The sequence below is a fragment of the Typopeltis vanoorti genome, chromosome 4 (assembly GCF_054136105.1).
Source record: "Typopeltis vanoorti isolate ZY-2024b chromosome 4, IOZ_Tvanoo_1.0, whole genome shotgun sequence".
NCBI lineage: Eukaryota > Metazoa > Arthropoda > Arachnida > Uropygi > Thelyphonidae > Typopeltis > Typopeltis vanoorti.
The window spans coordinates 115,580,495-115,602,031 of NC_143552.1; the positions used below are offsets into that span (position 1 = coordinate 115,580,495).

Sequence of the window (21,537 nt, forward strand, 5' to 3'; positions counted from 1 at the left end):
TCGTAGCCGGCTTATCAGACAGAATTTTGTTTCATATGCCAACTACGAGTAATCTCGTATCACCCGCGTCTTCAAGGTCACTATGAGTAATCTCATAGCTGGCTACAAGTAATCTCGTATCATCTGCGTCTTCAAGGTCACTACTAATAATCTCGTAACCGGCTACAAGTAATCTCGTATCACCCGCATCTTCAAGGTCACTACGAGTAATCTTGTAACCGGCTTATCAAACAGATTTTTGTTTCATACGCCAACTACGAGTAATCTCGTATCACCCCCACCTATATATTACATGCACTGACGACTGTGATTATTGCATCTAGTCTCTGAAAACCTTCAGTTTCGCCATGACCAGTAAAAGAAAACTTACTGATAAAGAATTAGAAGCTTACGTTAATATGAGCGATGATGAATTTAATGAATTCATCATTGCAAATGGAAGGATAAGAGGGAATTTCTTTCCATTTGAAATGGTTGAAGTGAAAAATCGGAATGGTAAAATAAAATTCACTTAAAACCAAATATCGTTAGGGACTATAATTTGGGTATGTCAGGCATTGATCTTTCTGATCAAATGCTTTCTTACTATTCCGCCTTACAAAAGACAATTAGATGGCCAAAGAAATTGGCAATATGCATTTTTGATATAAACATTCAAAATGCGCATAAATTTTATAATATTATTACTGGAAACGCAATGACTACGTTAAAATTTAGAGATCAATTTATCTCAGTTTTTTGTTGGAATGGATGAGCTTAGAGCATCACAGAATATCAGCAGGATTCGGGATCTTCATTATTTGGAAATTTTACCACCTGCAGAAAAAAAGAATCGCCTGACAAAGCTATGCTGAGTATGTACACGAAACAAACAACGATGCGAAACATGTTATTATTGTCCTGTTTGCCAGGAAAAACCACCATTGTGCGTGGAAAATTGTTTTAAAGTGTATCATTCATAATTTGAATAAAATGGTTTTTCTTTTATTGATTTCATTTTATTATTTTTATTGATTTTATTAGTTTTAATTTGATTTACAAATCACGGGTTAACTCATGCTTGGCATAGGAGGTTGGTAATCGACATATGAGTATATTCGTAGTTAGCTTCTGAGGCACATATATAATATACTATATTTTAGCTGAAATTATTTCCCTTCTACCAAGCCCCCAGATGTGCTCTCCGCTTTATTCACAAGCGAAGGGTCCAAATTAAGGTATTTATACTAAGGGTTAACTCGTGCTTGGTATAGGAGGTCGGTAATCGACATACGAGTATATTCGTATTCGTAGTTGGCTTGTGAGGCTCATATACCAACTATGAGTATATTCATAGTTGGTAGCGAACCTGTTAAGAATAAAATTTTATGAAGTTTACATATTACTACTTTCCTGTCAGTTTCTGTCAAATTAGTCTGTTATTTTTCAGATCACAAATGTTATCAGATTTTACATTCCACTCTTTTAAAGCACTTAAATTGTATCAGTTCATCTAGATCTTGATCTTTCTCTGGGTTCTTTCACTGTTTGTTCTTGCACTACATCTGTTATCATTTTCCTCTCTGATTCTGTTTTAGTGATCATACCACCTCAAATTACCTCTGCTTATGCATTCTTGATGCTAATGATGTCAAGTTCCTTCTAATATCATCATTTTTAATGTCATTGTCATTAATGCCATCCATTCATCTCCTTAATTCTTCTGAATCTAAACAAGAATAATAGATTAACAATTCCAAGAATCTGGAGGGCCCATCTTCAATATATATAGCATCCAGAACAACCCCAAACACAAGAAAAACCTTAATATGAGAGGACTATTATAAATATTAAAAAAATTACTAAATAAAATATATACAAAAATATAAATTAATTCACAAAATAAAATAAACTTTTTATACCTGTCAGTATTTTATTTTGTTTTGTGAATTAATTTATATTTTTGTATATATTTTATTTAGTAATATTTTTATTTTATTTTTATTAATTTTTTTTTTTTTCACAAGAGGTCAAGCCAGGGTAAATGATTAACAAAGCATTTAGTTTTATCTTACTTTTGTGTAGTGCCATGTAGCTTGTGACCTGTGCATGTGTATGTTTTCCTGATGATGACCTCAATACAGAGGTCAAATCGTCAAGTGTTATTTTCTTAATTATGAGTAAAGTAATTACAGCACAGCTGCAAGCTTCTCTCTAAATTATTATTCACCTGCCTTATACTTCAAATACATTTTTTAAACAAAAATCCCATATGATTTGCCTGCTTCTGAGAAACAGTTTTTGAGATGATATTACCAGATGTAATATTTTTGCATTGTGAGCCCTTTCCATAAGGGCTACTTAAAGAAGTTGTCCCTGAGTAACACTATAAATTAGCTTTCCCTTCTCTTGCTTACGTTTTCTTCCTTCAGTCTATATCACCATAGTTGAAATCATGCACAATGATGGCTCATCTTTTATCCATAAGGTTAATCTACTGTTTAGTTCACAATAAGTTTTAAAAGAGGTATACCGTGAGTAGACATATCGATACAAAATTAATAACGGAAAAAACACGTACAAAGATTATTTAATAGTATAATTTTCAGCTGTGTGTCACAGGCATCTTTAGTACATTAAGATCAAATTAAACAATAACTGACAATTCCAAAAAGCGCCACCTAAGTAGCTGGTGTAAGATAACTAAAAAGGTCAATAACTTTCCTTAAAAAAAAAAATAAAAAATTAAATTAAATTAAATTAAAAAACAAAAAATCGATACAATCAAAAGTTAGGAAAGATGAGTTGATTTGTAAAGTACTGTCTCCCATAAAGGGGATAGACGTAAGCCGTCGGATCTGTTTAAGTTAGGAGAATGAAGTAGAGTTTCACATGTTTCTTTATAAAGGCGTTCCATGAGAAACTGACTTTTGTAAAGAACTTTTGTCTTTCTCCAATGAACTTGCAGAATATGCCATCTTCACCAGACACAGAGTTTATTGGAGAAAGACTTCTTCACAAAAGTCAGTTTCACATGGAATGCCTTTATAAAGAAACATGTGAAACTCTACTTCATTCTCCTAACTTAAACAGATCCGACGGCTTACGTCTATCCCCTTTATGGGAGATAGTACTTTACAAATCAGCTCATCTTTCCTAACTTTTGATTGTATCGATTTTTTTTTTAAATTTAATTTAATTTAATTTAATTTTTTATTTTTATTTTTTTAAGGAAAGTTATTGACCTTTTTAGTTATCTTACACCAGCTACTTAGGTGGTGCTTTTTGGAATTGTCAGTTATTGTTTAATTTAAGCTTAATGTACTGAAGATGCCTGTGACACACAGCCGAAAATTATACTATTAAATAATCTTTGTACGTGAGTTTTTTCCGTTATTAATTTTGTATCGATATGTTTAGTTCACAGTCCTCTTCAGTACCTTGCACTATTGGAACACCCAAGTATGTATTTTGTCCTATAAAACCAGACAGAATCAAACTCATTACCTCTGTTACTTGCATTATCACTGCCACTCCCAATCTCTTGTTGGATTCAGTTTATCTGCAATCATTAGCAGTCTCTCCTCCTTTCTTGTACTGTCTGTTTTTTTACACTGTACCATTGCATTTTCTATTTTATTTTATTTTGTTTTTTACCTTGTTCTGTCAACAAGGTCTGAGTAATGCCAATATTTACTAATGCTAAGAATTTTAATTGCTGATAATTGCTGACAAGTGTGCATCATAAAACATTATGTAATTCCTAATGTCTATTGATCAATTCCTAATTGATCAAGACCAATTTATCTCTTATTTGATATAAATTTATCCAGCTGGCTTCTCCACCATATTAGCTTTGCTAATCTTTTGCTTATTTCCTTATATATATATATATATATATATATATATATTTATAAAAATAAATTTAACTGACTAGAACCCGAGAAAGTATAACAAAAACCTTTAATACATCACAACTAGTTTCATCGGTGATCCGACTTCTTCAGGTGAGAAATAAAAACATAAGACATAAAATAACACGGTAAAAAATGAACTTTACAGCTTAATAAAAAGCAGAATAATAACAGTCATATTTGAATAGGTGACCGCGTGCTACCGTTGGCATGAGTAGAATGTGTGCGACAGCTAATTTTTGAGCGCCAGTACTGGATTACTGCGCTATGGGAATCGGGTAAATTGTAGCTAAGATTATTGTTTAAATGTGAAGGGTCCAGAACTATTTCTTTTGATTCGATGATTCTTCTTTCGAATTCATCCTTGCAAATATATAAATTAGTAGTGCGTTCCCAATCAACTTGATGTGGCTGTTCTTCAAGGTTAGAGTTTGCCGAGAAAAGGACATGACTGGAAAGGGCGCTCGCTCGTGCTCTACTGTAGGAGATGTCACGTCTATGTTCCTCAAGATGAAGTGAAACAGATTTGTCTGTCTGGCCAAAATAAGGTCGACCACAGTTGCACAAAACTTTATAAACACCAGGAAAATGCAGATGGTTGTGTTTTGGTTTTGGTCGACTCAGAAAAGAACGAAGTTTTGGCAGCGTAGTATAGTCGGTCTTTATGTTGAATTTTTTCAGAATCTTAGCTAGTTTCGGGGTAAGAGTGCTGATAAAAGGCAACTGTATATGAGTGATTGGGTTGGAGTCATCTTCTTGTCGAGGATGTTGGCGTGGTCTCAAGCGTTTAGTGATGTTACGAGACGAATATCCATTATTTAAGAAGGTGTTTTTCAGGAAGTTAAGCTCTGTTTGAAGGTCTTCTTCTGTGGAAATGAGACATCTTGCTCGATGGGCGAGGGTGGAGATGATGCCCAGTTTCTGAGGTGGGAAGTGATGAGAAGAACCATGTAAATATCTATCAGTGTGGGTGGTTTTTCGAAAAATTGAAAATTTAAGACAGTCAGGAAATCTACTGATCTTTAGATCCAAGAAGGGGAGAACGCCGTTAACCTCTAGTTCAGATGTGAATTTAATGTTTTGATGTTGGTTATTTAAATGGTTTAGGAAGTTTTGCAGTTCCTCTAAACTATGTCCCCAAATAAGGAAGACGTCATCGATGTAACGTAACCACAGTTTAGGTTTCAAAGTAGCTGAGGAAATAGCTTTCTCTTCAAAATCTTCTAGAAAAAAATTAGCTAAGACTGGAGATAGAGGGCTGCCCATAGCTAAACCGCTAGTTTGTTTGTATATTTTCTCTTCGTAGCAGAAATAGCCGGAATTGATGCAGTGAGTTAGAAGAGCGAACACTTTTTTAGAAACCTTGTCCTTAAGAAGACTCAGAACTTCATCTGTAGGAACATTCGTAAACAAAGATACGATGTCAAAACTCACCATTCTGTCCGAGTCTAAAAGATTCAAATTTTTTATTTTTGAGATGAAATCTTCAGAGTTTTTGATGAAGGAAGAAGAATTGCCAACTAAATGTTTTAAAGAAGCTGCAAGATATTTAGACAGATTGTATGTAGGTGAGTCAATCCCTTCCACAATAGGTCTTAAAGGGGTGTCAACCTTATGGATCTTAGGCAAGCCGTACAACCGAGGAATGAGGGGATGGAGAGAGCGGAGAGATAGTCTTGTATGTCTAGGAAGTTCAGAAGTTGATTTCAGAAGATTCTCCGCTCTCTCCATCCCCTCATTCCTCGGTTGTACGGCTTGCCTAAGATCCATAAGGTTGACACCCCTTTAAGACCTATTGTGGAAGGGATTGACTCACCTACATACAATCTGTCTAAATATCTTGCAGCTTCTTTAAAACATTTAGTTGGCAATTCTTCTTCCTTCATCAAAAACTCTGAAGATTTCATCTCAAAAATAAAAAAATTTGAATCTTTTAGACTCGGACAGAATGGTGAGTTTTGACATCGTATCTTTGTTTACGAATGTTCCTACAGATGAAGTTCTGAGTCTTCTTAAGGACAAGGTTTCTAAAAAAGTGTTCGCTCTTCTAACTCACTGCATCAATTCCGGCTATTTCTGCTACGAAGAGAAAATATACAAACAAACTAGCGGTTTAGCTATGGGCAGCCCTCTATCTCCAGTCTTAGCTAATTTTTTTTCTAGAAGATTTTGAAGAGAAAGCTATTTCCTCAGCTACTTTGAAACCTAAACTGTGGTTACGTTACATCGATGACGTCTTCCTTATTTGGGGACATAGTTTAGAGGAACTGCAAAACTTCCTAAACCATTTAAATAACCAACATCAAAACATTAAATTCACATCTGAACTAGAGGTTAACGGCGTTCTCCCCTTCTTGGATCTAAAGATCAGTAGATTTCCTGACTGTCTTAAATTTTCAATTTTTCGAAAAACCACCCACACTGATAGATATTTACATGGTTCTTCTCATCACTTCCCACCTCAGAAACTGGGCATCATCTCCACCCTCGCCCATCGAGCAAGATGTCTCATTTCCACAGAAGAAGACCTTCAAACAGAGCTTAACTTCCTGAAAAACACCTTCTTAAATAATGGATATTCGTCTCGTAACATCACTAAACGCTTGAGACCACGCCAACATCCTCGACAAGAAGATGACTCCAACCCAATCACTCATATACAGTTGCCTTTTATCAGCACTCTTACCCCGAAACTAGCTAAGATTCTGAAAAAATTCAACATAAAGACCGACTATACTACGCTGCCAAAACTTCGTTCTTTTCTGAGTCGACCAAAACCAAAACACAACCATCTGCATTTTCCTGGTGTTTATAAAGTTTTGTGCAACTGTGGTCGACCTTATTTTGGCCAGACAGACAAATCTGTTTCACTTCGTCTTGAGGAACATAGACGTGACATCTCCTACAGTAGAGCACGAGCGAGCGCCCTTTCCAGTCATGTCCTTTTCTCGGCAAACTCTAACCTTGAAGAACAGCCACATCAAGTTGATTGGGAACGCACTACTATTTTATATATTTGCAAGGATGAATTCGAAAGAAGAATCATCGAATCAAAAGAAATAGTTCTGGACCCTTCACATTTAAACAATAATCTTAGCTACAATTTACCCGATTCCCATAGCGCAGTAATCCAGTACTGGCGCTCAAAAATTAGCTGTCGCACACATTCTACTCATGCCAACGGTAGCATGCGGTCACCTATTCAAATATGACTGTTATTATTCTGCTTTTTATTAAGCTGTAAAGTTCATTTTTTACCGTGTTATTTTATGTCTTATGTTTTTATTTCTCACCTGAAGAAGTCGGATCACCGATGAAACTAGTTGTGATGTATTAAAGGTTTTTGTTATACTTTCTCGGGTTCTAGTCAGTTAAATTTATTTTTATAAATGTATACATCCCGAGTAAATCCTAATTTCAACAATATATATATATATATATATATATATATATATATATATATATATATATATATATATATATATATATATATATATATATATATATATATATATATATATATATATACTGTGTGTATATATATATATATACTGTGTGTATATATATATATATATATACACAGCAGTATATAGTACTTATGTGTGTGTGTGATTACTTTTGTATATGAATAATGTCATTATATCACAAACAAATTAATTTTATTATAGCTTATGTTGGAGATGATGATCAAGTACAAGTTCCTCAGGTACAGGTTCCTATCATTGCTGGAGCAACAGTTGCTGTTGTTGTCCTAGTTATTGTAATCATCGTGATGATTGTATTATACATTAGAAGGTAGGAATATGTTCTCTACATTATGATGATAATTAGAGCTATAATGATGTAGATTTATATCATCTTGGTGATTACATAACACCCTACATTTTTTTTTTAAATTTAAGGTGTTATTTGACATTATTGAATATTTATTTATTTGTTTTCTTCATAAAGATATTAAACAAATGCTTATTGTCACTTATTATTATTTAGCCCATGCAGGGGGAATTAGTTATTGTATTTTTATAAGTGTAATAATTGCTGACAAGTGTGCATCATAAAACATTATGTAATTCCTAATGTCTATTGATCAATTCTTAATTGATCAAGACCAATTTATCTCTTATTCGATATAAATTTATCCAGCTGGCTTCTCCACCATATTAGCTTTGCTAATCTTTTGCTTATTTCCTTATCCATTTCCAATTTCAATAAATTAAAGATACCAACATTTCCAATTTCATTTGCCATCTGAAATGTTTTACTTGTTCTACAAGTTCTAGTGTTTTTTTTTATTTTAATTGCTGATTTTCATAAGAAATTTGTTACAGTAATTATTCAATTTATTTAGCATCTATCCTGAAGACTTTGTACCAGATTTTAGGCATCAGTGGGAGCAAGACCCAGAGGTGGTGATACTAAGGTGGAAGTAATGGAGAAGTCAATGGCTCCATTTGATGAGATATAAAGGTCGAAACCAGTCTGGGTAGTGACTCTTCCCATAATGCATAGCATTATACATGTCCACAAGAAAATGTGCTTTGCATTATGGGATACTAAGGCAAGTGATGAGAAGTTATACCACCTTTGTCACGAGTTGCCCCAGTCCTGAAAATACTTCAGGCGCAAACTTTGTTTGCTTACACTTGAATAAAGGATTAAATAAAATATATAATTGGTAGCATGGCCAAGTGAAAAAACTTCCATCATTATCTTCAGCTAATGGTGCATTATCCAGATTTATATGGAGGTGACAAAAATATACTAACTCACCTCTGGCTGTAGCTGTCTTGGGGTTATTTCGAATCAGCACTAACTGTAACAACCTTAGGACATACTGAATTGTGATGATTTTGCATATCCTGCATATATAAAGTTTTTGCATTTCAGCACCACCATGGCAGAAAAGTCTCATTTTTTGAATAATTATAAGGTGTCTTGGCAATTCTGATTTTCTCTGAGCTCTAACTTCTCCCCTTTCTGTAGGCTGTTACAGCAGTTGCTCTTATTGATAATTAAAGAAAAAAAAATGACTGGGTTAATAATTAATGGATAATGAAGTTATAAAAAATGCATTTATGAGGCAGTAGTTCCATATATTGAAAATAAATTTGTAGTTACAGTAATATTTGAAAGAGTAATATTGTTATAAATACAAGACATATATTATCTTAACTGAAAATAACTAGGGAATATCTTTTCTTTTGTATATCCACCATTCCTATCTAGAAGCTCTGATGAATGCAATAAGAAGCAACCAAGTGACTGTGATACACTTGAATATCGTAACGGGGAAGGTAAGAAATGTAAGGCTTGTTTTGATTCTTTTGTTTGTTTTTTGAAAGTTTTGGCAGTTAACATCATCTAATAGTATTCAGCAGGATTGGCAACAGTGCTGTTTTACTTAACTTTATAAAGGTTAAATGTCTTTCATTAATTTTTTAGTAAACTAATATTTTTGGTTTTGATATTTTGCATTATGGACAGACATAAATATTGTAAACTATACATTAAACTAAGATTATAAATCAGTTTTCCTAGGATATTTTTAATCTTATTTTAATGTGGATTACTGTTCTAATATATCTTGCTTCCCTAACATCTCTTATGTTTATAAATAGCCATCAGATATTTTTTGAAATTATCATGAATCGTCAAGATTTGAAAAAAAGAAAAAATCATAATAAAATTCCTGTTTAAAATGATTTGAAGCCATTCTCACAGCTGCACATAGTAAATATAGTATAAATAAAGAACTTGAAGTGAAAAACAGATGAAAATTAAATTATTATAAACCAAATCTCTAAAAGTATTACTGCTGGATTAGATAAACACTTAGATTTTATTTAACTACTAGGCTATATTTGCCCATGTACATCAGCACGTTCAAATTGTTATTGATATCTAAAATTTGGTTACCCTACATCAATAAATGGAGAAATTTTTCTATAAAAAAATAAGTTTTCTTTTATAACATAGCTCTCGAAAATTAATAGGATAATCAAACACAACTACTTTTGAATACATTCACATTAAGGTATGACAGATCATCTCATAATGTAATAGTTAACAGGATGGGACATAATGATTCCTTTCTTACCAGCATTAAAAGTATAAGGAGAAGAAAAAGGAATGATTTGTGTTGGAATTCAGTCAATTCTTTTCTCTTCTATAATACTGATTTGCACTCAATATTATAGAAGGAATTCATTATTGTTGGCAGGCAGATAGGGCATGCCCCAAAATTTATGTAGAATTAAACCATAATTTTTATTACAGTTCAATAGGTTCTGTAGCACACAAGCTGCTTCTAGGAATATTCTTTGTGATTTAAACTGTTTTTTTAACGATTGTTTTTTATTGTTGTTTTGTATTGTTTTGTATTGTATTGTTTTGTTTTGTATTGTTTTTTAACGATATATATATTAGAACACAGAAAAATAAGTGAATAATTAATTTATTAACTTATTGCTGATATTTTGCTGGTGTTATAACCAGCATCTTCAGAGCACAAAAACAGTTTGTCACAGTACGTGAGACTATAACAACATGGTGTAATCAATGGACTAGTTAAACAAAATTGTAGCAGAAACACAAGGACTAGAGTCCTGATTTTGGTGCCCTCTATCTGAAAAAAAAAAAAAAAAATTGCAGCTATCACATAAGACTAGAGTCCTAAACAGAGAAAAAAACTGGTACTAGTTTTTTCTTAAGAAGACTGTCCCCCAGATTTTAGGCAAATTTATACAGCCATATTTGTTGAGATTTGGAGTGTGTTTCAGGGCTTCTGTTGCCTCTAAGAACAATCTCTCCAACTTGTAAGAGCTTCTGTGCAGTACTTTTGTGTTCTTCCAGTTGATATTGTGTGCAGGGGTATCCAGAATATGGTCTGCTAGGCCCGACTTGGCATAGTGATAATGCCGGATATATATTTTGTGTTCGTTGATGCAGATGTTCACAGTTCTTCCACCGTAGTAGGCTTGGTTACATGAGTAGGGTACTTCGTAGACTCCTGGATGTGATAAAGGGGGAATGCTGTCCTTGGGCGAGTGGATAAGGGTTGCTAATTTGCTCCACTAATTTGCTTCAGGGCTTCTGTTGCCTCTAAGAACAATCTCTCCGACTTGTAAGAGCTTCTGTGCAGTACTTTTGTGTTCTTCCAGTTGATCCTGTGTGCAGGGGTATCCAGAATATGGTCTGCTAGGCCCGACTTGGCATAGTGATAATGCCGGATATATATTTTGTGTTCGTTGATGCGGATGTTCACAGTTTGCTCCACGGATAGTGGGAGGGGTTTCTTAGGAGTGTTTAGTATTTTGTTTATCTTATGGGGATTATAGCCATTGGCCAAGAAGGTGTGGCGTAAGTGAGCCAGTTCAGCAGCAAGAGTGTTGTCATCAGAACAGATTGCTCTCACTCTGTGGGTTAGCATTTTTAAAATGCCATATTGTTGAGAAGGGTGATGGTGTGATTGTTTGTGTAAATATCTCCCTGTATGTGTGGGTTTTCTAAAAACTGAAAATGATAGGGAACCATCTGGAAGACGTGTGATAAGTGTATCCAGGAAGGGCAGACAGTTATTAGCTTCCAGTTCCATTGTAAAGTGGATTTTTGGATGTTGGCTATTTAAATGCGCTAAGAATGTTTTCAATGTCTCTGGGCCATGTGGCCAAATAGCATAGCCAAAGTGTTGGTTTGAGAGTGGCTGTATTGATTGCTAGTTTTTCCAGGTGTTCTATGTAAAAGTTGGCTGGGGGGAGGGGGGGGGGCATGGCCGTCCCATCTATTTGTTTGTATATTTTCCCTTTCCATGTGAAATATCCTGCATGTATTGTGAATTTGAATAGTTCAAATATATCAGGGGGGGAAGTGTGACTTCACTAGATTGAGGGTTTCTATTAGTCGTACATTTGTGAATAGTGAGGTGATATCAAAGCTTACCTATTAAGTCTGAGCTTTTTAGGGTATGGTGTTGTAAGATGCTTTTTAGGTGGGCTGAATTTTTGACAAAGGATGGAGAATTGTTTGTGAGGGTGACTAGTAGCTTAGGTAAATGTCTAGCCAGTTTGTATGTGGGACTATTTATACTGTCCACAATTGGGCGTAAGGGTTGTACCTTGTTTGTGAATTTTTGGTGCTCCATAAATCCTAGGTGTTTTAACATGGAAGGGCTTGAGTTTGTTTACTGTGTCTTCAGGCCAGGAAGTGACTTTTTTCAATAATTTACGTGCCTTCTTCTTCTGTGTGTTGGTGGGATTGCGATCTATAATTTTGTATGTTGACTGAGCTTGTAACAGTGTGTGCATTTTGTTTTCATATTCTGTTGTATCCATCACCACGGATGCATTCCCTTTGTCTGCTTTTGTTATGATAATCTGGCTATTATTCTGTAGCTCTTTTACAGCAATTGATTTCCTTATGCGGGATATTATTTTTGGGAGTCTTTGACTTGATTAAGATGTTGGCCACATCTAAACGTATGTTGTTGGCTATCGTTGGAGGTAGGTCGTATATTCCCCGTTCGATGGACGCCATTATTTCAGCTTTTGGAACTTGTTTAGGAGTCACGGCAAAATTGTGCCCTCGACTTAAAGCACTAGTGGCTTCTTTGCTTAAGGTGAGCCAAGATAGATTCACAATGACGAGGTCTTTTTTTGTAGTTGCGGTCGTTTTATAGTGCTACGTTGTTGGAGATTTTCAAACTTATTTTGGTGTCGGTTTTTGACTATGTTGAATTCTTTTTTAGCCATTGCGTCGGTGACTAGGATCTCCCATAGTTCCGTATTCAGAATATTATATAGTGATTCACGTCGTTGATGGATTTTAGAAAACCCACACATACAGGGAGATATTTATACAAACAATCACATCATCACCCTTCTCAACAATATGGCATTTTAAAAACGCTAACCCACAAAGCGAGAGCAATCTGTTCTGATGACAACACTCTTGCTGCTGAACTGGCTCACCTACGCCACACCTTCTTGGCCAATGGCTATAATCCCCATAAGATAAACAAAATACTAAACGCTCCTAAGAAACCCCTCCCACTATCCACCACAGAGAACTACAACAAAACAGTCACCATCCCATACATTAAAGGCACATCTGAAAAGATTTCAAGAATTCTTAATAAACATGAACTACGCACCACATTCAGACCGTGGAGCAAACTGTGAACATCCGCATCAACGAACGCAAAATATATATCCGGCATTATCACTATGCCAAGTCGGGCCTAGCAGACCATATTCTGGATACCCCTGCACACAGGATCAACTGGAAGAACACAGAAGCTCTTAAAAGTCGGAGAGGTTGTTCTTAGAGGCAACAGAAGCCCTGAAACACACTCCAAATCTCAACAAATATGGCTGTATAAATTTGCCTAAAATACTAGCACCAGTTTTTTTCTCTGTTTAGGACTCTAGTCTTATGTGATAGCTGCAATTTTTTTTTTTTTTTTTTTTTTTTTTTTTTTCAGATAGAGGGTGCCAAAATCAGGACTCTAGTCTTTGTGTTGCTGCTACAATTTTGTTTAACTAGTTCATTGATTACACTATGTTGTTATAGTCTCCCGTATTGTGACAAACTGTGTTTTTGTGCTCTGAAGATGCTGGTTATAACACCAGCAAAATATCAGCAATAAGTTAATAAATTAATTATTCACTTATTTTTCTGTGTTCTAATATATACCGTTAAAATATAAACAACATGTACGATGGGCACATAAGTCTGTCCACACGTTTTTTGGGATTTATGTAGTAGCTTTGTTCTCCCATCCCCCATCTTATGAAATGGTCTTTATCCAAAGCTTGTTGAGCAATTCTGCTCTTTAGTTGTCCATATGGAATATATTTTTTATGTTCTTTTCTTCTATTTATGGTGGCCTGTCTTGTCTTTCCAAAGTACTAAATCCCACATTGACAGGGGATATTGTAGACACCTAGGAAGGAGAGAGGATCTTAGCACTCCTTAATTTGTCGAAGGAAAGTGTAGACTTTTTCCAAAGATTTGTAGACTGTTCTGATTCTGTGTTGCTTCATAAGTGAGCCCAGTTTATTTGTTGTACCTTTAACTCCTTAATCTCCTCAACCAGCCATGACGTCTATAACCTTTTGGAAAAAGTCTACACTTTCCTTAGACAGATTAAGGAGTGCTAGAATCCTCTATCCTTCCCAGGTGTCTACAATATCTAAATCTTATCCAGCTAAATCTGGATATGATTCTATAACACCCGTTGAATAACATGGATAAGAAGTGCAATTTGGTCTCACTATTTCATCCACCTCGGCCAGTAGGGAGGTTAATATAGGGTAGGGATATGGTGTACATATAGTCTGGTTAGGGTGGGGGGTTTGTTGTCTTTCTTAAGGAGTTGCCGAGGTGTTTTTTTTTTTTTTTTTTTTTTTTTTTTTTTTTTTTTTTTTGAACATTGTTGTAACCATTCTGTTTCAAAAAATATAACTAGAGCCAGTTGTTTGAGATGTAGTGAAGGTCTTGAGGATGAAATTCACTCTGACCTGGAGGCTAAAGTTTGGAAAATCACAAGTTTCTGGGCAGGATGGTAATGTGAAGTGGCCTCCAAGTATCTGCCTGTGTATGTGTGTATGTGTCTGATAGACTGAACATGTTATGGACCCATCTGATTGCTTTTGTAAGTAAAGTATCCAAGAAGTGCAGTGCCCCTTCTTTTCCTCTTCAAAAGTAAAAGTAATTCAGGGATGGATATTCTTGAGCAATTGGAAAATTCCTTAACTGTAGACCTTGTTCTGGCACTCAATTTATTTTAGTCTTCACTGAGTGTGCATCTTCAATATGCCTTTGATAATGCTAGCTTGAGCTGGTGAAATGTTAAGTTGTAAATATTACATTTCTGGCACCTGCAATCATTTGCAGTTTTTTCCCCCCTGTGGGATACTGAAAGAAGTGGTATAAAAAACACTATAAATATACCAAACAAAGCTCTGGACCTCAAGAACCAGATGACTCTCTTTACTTAGAAATTCTTAGCACACAGCAGAAACACAGGAATCAGTGGTGGAGTGCATAATATGGCTTTTTTTTTTAAATTTAATATATAAAATAAATTTCTGAGCAACCTTCAACATTTGCTCTTCCATTTCATTTCCACTTTGCATTTTTGGAATAGTATCTTCTTTTCAGTAGCACTCTGAAATATAGCCATGGCTTTTGGCAAGTTCTGTATAATTTTACAAGCTGAGTTACTCTGTTCTATTTTATTTCTTCAAATAAGATATATTAATGTTAGTTTTGTATGAATTTTACAATGAATAATATTATTGGAATGGTTAAAACACTTTTATTAATTACATGAAATTAATGTCTCTGCAAATTCAATTTTCTATTATACTTGTTTAGTGCAGTATGTGTGATATGTATTCAGGGGAATTTCCATGCATTACATATGCTATATGTATGTATGTATGTATGTATGTATATATATATATATTGAATGCAATGGATTTACTCTGCTTCTGACATAATAAAAAAAACTTAAATGAATAAAACTGAAGGATAATAACATAAAAAAGACATCATCATCATCATCATCAAATTTCTGCCATGTACCCTCAAGGGGTGTACAGGATATGATAGTACTACATGAAAAAAATTACATCATTACTAACTTCCTATATACAATTTTCCTCCAAATCAGTCTGTTACTTGTCAAGACTCCAACATTATCAGATCTTATATTTCTATCGTCTAAGGCACTTTGTACTGTATCAATCCACCTATATCTTGGTCTTCTTCAGGGTTGTTTTGCTGCCAACCTGGCAGAGAACACTTGTTTTGCTAATCTTTCTTCGCCCATTCTGTTTAAGTGACCATACCACCTGAGATTAGCTCTGCTAATGCATTCCTGGATGTTGACAATGTCAAGTTCTTTCGTTATATCCTCATTTTTAATATGATATTGCCATTGATGCCATCTGTTCACACCTCTAATCTTTCTCAGGACTCTCATATCTGCGGTCTCTAGTCTTTGGTCAGTGTTTTACTTCTGACTCAGCTCTCAGATCCATAAGTTAAAACTGGTTTGAACACTATCTTGTATACAGCTAATTTAGTGTTCCAACTAATTTCTCTCTTATTCCATATGAATTTATTCAATTGACTTCCTACCATACCAGCTTTGCTGATTCTATTGTCTATTTCTATATTTAATTTACCATCTTCAGTAAAAATCGTGCCTAAGTAACTGAAATGTTTTACTTGTTCCACAGGTTCCCCGTTCACAACACAGTTGACATTTTCAGTGATTCTGCCTATTTTCATTGTCTTTGTCTTTTTATTGCTGACCTTCATACCATATCTATTACAACAGCTATTCAATTTAGTCAGAGAATCTTGCAGACTTGTAGCGGATTTATTTAGAAGTATAACATCATTCGCATAAAGCAAAGAGCTGACATTAACATCTCCAATTTTGATATCATGTTTAATACCACTTTCCTTCATAATGTGATCCATATAGATAATGAATAACAGAGAGGATAATGTACATCCTTGTCTCATACCAGATTTAACATTAAACCATCTTCCTGTACTTCCTTCAATTCTAACTGCTGACTTACAACTCAAATAAAGACTAAGTATTGCTTGATATAATGCCCCATTGACACCATATAACTGTAGCATAATGAATAGCTTCTCTTTTGGCACCTCGTCATACGCCTTTTCCAAATTGACAAAACTTAAATACAGATCTCTGTTATATTCCCATGCTTTCTCGACTATTTGTCGTAAAGTGAAGATCTGATCCTGACAGCCTCTATTTTGCCTGAATCCAGCTTGTTCTTCACCAAGCTTTTCTTCCACAATTCTTCTCAACCGTTTCTCAAGTATACTTGCATAGATCTTGCCAGGAACACTCAGTAGGGAAATACCTCTGTAATTCTCACATTCAGTTTTATTTCCCTTTTTATATATGGGTACTATGAGATCTCTACTCCAATCATTGGGAATTCGTCCCTCTGTCCAGGCTTTCTGAACTATGCAGTGCAGCCACTGTAAGATTCTTATACCACCATACTTTATACCACCAAAGTTGTAAACCTATCATACATTAGTACTGAGTAGTAGACTATGAGTTGAATAATCTGGGAACTCCCACTCTAGAGGATAAACATGGAACTCTTTCAAGCCACACATGGAACTCTTTAGGCATCTACTAAGCAGTTTAATAGTCCAACACCAGACAATATTCATCTACCATTCACCAGTGGAATTTGATTGGTCTATTGGTCAGAGAGTGAAAGCACTATCCACTCAGCCAACCACACTGGTGCCTGGCTGGTGAGTGTACTAAATCATGGAAAGTACTGTGTATAATATATATATATATATATATATATATATATATTTATTTATTTTTTTTTTTTTTCAAGGAATATATAATTAGAGCTTTAGTGATGTCCTAAACTGAAGGAAGCTTTATTTACTTTCTGCTTAGTGTATTACTGTTTGGCTCAGTGTTGAATTGAGTATGCTGGATATAGTTTGGATATAATTTTAATTCATTCAGTATGACACTACTGCCTTGCTTATTGATTATCTGAAGTGGCAAACATGTGTATACTCCAGAGCACAGTCTGACATATCTAACTATTGGTCCAAGCATATAGTGGTAGTGTAATACAGGTTATATATAGACATCTCATCCTTTAATGGATGAGATGTCTATATATGTATGTAGTAGAGTCATGATTAGCTGATACCCTCTTTTAACTACTGTAAAGAATTTAAGAAGTCTAATATTTTTTTCACTATATATAATGCAGAATAGGCTTCTTCAAACCAACTTTTCATTTTAACTCACAACAGTTTTTCCCCTCCCCATAATAATTTTATGTGTTATGTATTACATTTTGCTTTTAATACATTTTCTAATACAGTTGGGTTATATATATATATATATATATATATATATATATATATATATATATCCCAACTGATTTTCTTCCTTTTTTTTCTGTTTTGTAGAAGTTAATTATGACTATTTTGTATATATGTAACCAATTTGTAAAACTCCTTGGGTGAGCAAGTAGGATGATAAATGTTATTTTCTTCTTCTTCTTTTTTTTTTTTTTTTTGAAGTAATCAAAATAGCAATTTTACGTAATAAAAAGTTTTATAATTTTATTAGTTGATTGTTGCATTGTTTCTCATAATAGGCGTTTCAGCTATAAAAAAGATAATTAAAATATTAATATTAACTATTATATTTGCTAGAAATTATTTCTGCTGCTTAATTAAATAGTGTTAATTTTTTTCTTCTTCCTTAACAGTATTCCCAGCTCTTGATCACCCACCTATAGTTCCCACTGCTCGATGTAAGTGTACTAATCCTACTAACTCTCTTTTGCCATGTATCTATTTCTGAGCTTATTTACTTGACTTTAAATAACCATGTTCTGCAGTTTCTTGCTAAAGATTTTATACTCTTAAAATTTCTCTCTAAAATTTGTTTAAATTTAGATGAATGTTCAGTATTTGAAACATGCAGTTTCCATTAGATATGAAATGTGTTTATTTTAATGCCATTTTATTCTTTTAAGAAATTTACGTAATATAATTTTGTAAATTTACTGGATTTAATTTTTAGTACTTCTAAAAATTGAAAACCTGAGAGTAATGACTTCTAGAAAAATATAATTTAAGTAAATTTCCTTTTCATCACCTTTGGTTACATTTTTTTCCTCTAGGTTAATTTTTTTTTTTTTTTTTTTTTTTTTTTTTAATTTTCCTCATATGTATGGTTGGGAAAAAAACCTCATCAAAGGTTAAATGAATTGCATTCTTTTATAGTGAATCAATGTAGGAGCTTTGGAATTTTAATTGAAAATGGAGAAGAAATCAATGAATGCAACCCTACACTAGGTTTTTATAACCTAATTAATTTCCCTCTGACAGATGCATCCAGTAACGGTTTATGCATAATGTTTCTAATTACTTTAGAATTTTCAAACCATTAAGTCATCACTGCTATGAAAGATAAAAAAATGAGTGAATATGTAGTCATTAACTTGTAATTAAGCTTTGTTAATTAAGGGTGAAAATAATATTTTAAAAATGTTATGAGTACTTCTCACTGTTATGCTTTTCCCCCTCTCTTCATTTAGTGACTACACCTCTATTCACACATTGTGGAGCCTCCAGGACTTACATCGATCCTCACACCTATGAGGATCCAAATCAAGCAGTCAGAGAATTTACAAAAGAAATAGATGCATTGCATATTACTATAGAAGCTATTATAGGTGGAGGTATGGGACATTTATTTTATGTCTTTCATTTTGTGTTGATTTGTACCAGAAGAATAATAAAATTTTATTTATTTTTAATTTTTCGTGCATAATTAAATTTAGAACTTAATAAGTTTAAGCTCTTTGATTTAGATCATTTCAATAATTAAAAATTAATTCCCAAAAAAGTTTGGAGAATTTTTTTCTTCCCCAAATTTTCCAAAAATGTTTTTGGAAAATTTGGGGAAAAGAGCAAACCTGATAATAATGGTGCCTGCTTAATTTCTGTTAAATTCCTAATATCATGTTCCAGCATAAAAATACTTACACATATGTACATGTAAAGATGTGTGCATATTTTTCTTCTCATATTGAAAAGAAAAATATGAAGCTTTAAGCAGAATCAAAGTCCAGCAGCTTTCAGAGGTGAACTGTAGATTCAAATATACAAATATTATTCAAGAAAAAAATGAAAGAATTTGAAAATAAGAATCAAACATTGGCGACTCAATAACAGACACTGAAGAAAACAGTGATTTAGCCAAGAGGAGGCATGTTGTGAAGAAATTGTAAGGATAAAAAAATCAGAACTCTCTGGACGTATAGGCTAGAGGCAGTCCTGGAAAAAACACATTGAATTCTCCTAGCAAATAAATCATTCTTGCTCTTAATGCGTAAAAGTAGCTAAATAAAAGTCAAGGAAACACTTTTTTAAGAATGTAAAAGATAACTATCAGGAAGGTGGCAAGAATGTTCTGGAAGCTATTGAGAAAATTTGGAAACGGAGAAAGAATGCAATAAAAGGAAGTGGAGATGATAAAGATGACATAAAAATTCAAGACATTCTAAATGCCCAGAAAGATTGTTAAATGAAATAAGAAGTGACAGAATGGTGGTAGAAAATATTAATGAGGAATACAGTTGGTATACGTATTAATGCTTGAGTTAGAAAAGCCATCAAAAACTGGAAAAGTGGAAAGACAACTAGAATAGATGATATTTGTTCAGAAATGCTGAAATATGAAGATATAAAAGTTTTACATTGGCTGTGCCATATACCGTATATTATCGCGTATAATGCGAAAAATTTATGGTAAAAAATACTATTTAAAGTTAGGGGTTCGCATTATATGCAGATCCTAAAAAATATAACATCTTATTAGACTTGCACACACAATATATACTACCTAATGCCTATGCAGCCAAATCTACTTGACCTACTTGCATTCAGCGACCGAGCGCGCATTGTATCTGTGCATGCGCTCTCTGTCGTCGAATGATAGAGCACAGTGAGATAGATAGAGCACAGTTAGGTATATCGGTTTAACCACAGTTCATTTTAAATATTATTCGTTAAACAAACATAGCCTGAAAATGAGCCAACAGAAACGTAAACATTCATCTTTTGAAGCAGGATTTAAATTGTGTTTCGTGCAGTTTGCAGAAGAACATAATAACAGTGTTGCTATGAGAGAATTTGGTGTAGCAGAGAGTAATATTAAACTTTGGCATAAGCAAAAAGACAGTCTTGAAAAAATCCCCAAAACGAAACGTGCCCATCGTGGAGATGTAACATCCTTTCCAGAACTCGAAGAAGAGCTAAATGAATGGATTTTGACGCAACGACAAGATGGCATTATAGTAACAAGAAATGCAATTCGTTTTTGAGCTCTACAACTTAAGAATGGTAAATTCAAGGACACATCAGGTATTTCATTTTTTCTTGCTTCGCCTGGGTGGTGCAACAGATTTATAGAACGCAAAGCATTAACATTACTACACCGAACAAAAATTGCGCAGAAGTTACCAAAGCAGCTTGAAGAAAAAGTGCAGTCCTTCCATAAATTTATCATAAAATTACAGAAGTGTCATGGATATGAACTTTCCCAAATTGGCAACATGGATGAGACGCCCATGCACTTTGATATGCCCTGGGAATCGAACAGTAAACTCTGTTGGTGAAAAGGGTATCTTCATAAAAGCAACGGGACATGAAAAAACGCATTTTACCGTTGTTCTAGCATGCATGGCAGATGGAACCAAATTAAAGAAAACAGTGATATTTAAAAGGTTGGATGGATGAAGAAGGTGTACAATTGTGGCTGGATCAAGTATGGAACATACGTCCAGGTAGCTTGTTATATCAACAAAGCATGCTAGTCTGGGATGTTCCTGGCACATTTAACAGAGACAAGCAAAGAGAAAGCACGTGAGCTATGTACAGACCTAGCAGTCATATCGGGTGGTCTAACTTCCGTTTTGCAGCCGTTTGATGTCAGCTTGAATAAGCCATTTAAAGATCACTTACGTGAAAAATGGAAAGAATGGATGTCATCTGGTTTGGTGAAGATGACAAAGGGTGGGTATTTTCAGAAGCC

The 21,537-nt window shown here is 34.1% G+C and overlaps 1 protein-coding gene across 1 annotated transcript in view; it reads left to right on the forward strand.

Annotated features, from left to right (window-relative positions):
• LOC150107624 (ephrin type-A receptor 4-like) overlaps window positions 1–21,537 on the forward strand; it is a 472,256-nt gene that overhangs the window by 406,714 nt on the left and 44,005 nt on the right. The window contains exons 8-11 of the mRNA XM_090391433.1: window positions 7,562–7,688; window positions 9,120–9,187; window positions 18,203–18,247; window positions 19,037–19,180. Of these exons, the coding sequence (XP_090247559.1) occupies window positions 7,562–7,688; window positions 9,120–9,187; window positions 18,203–18,247; window positions 19,037–19,180 (384 nt within the window). The remainder of the gene's footprint in view (window positions 1–7,561; window positions 7,689–9,119; window positions 9,188–18,202; window positions 18,248–19,036; window positions 19,181–21,537) is intronic.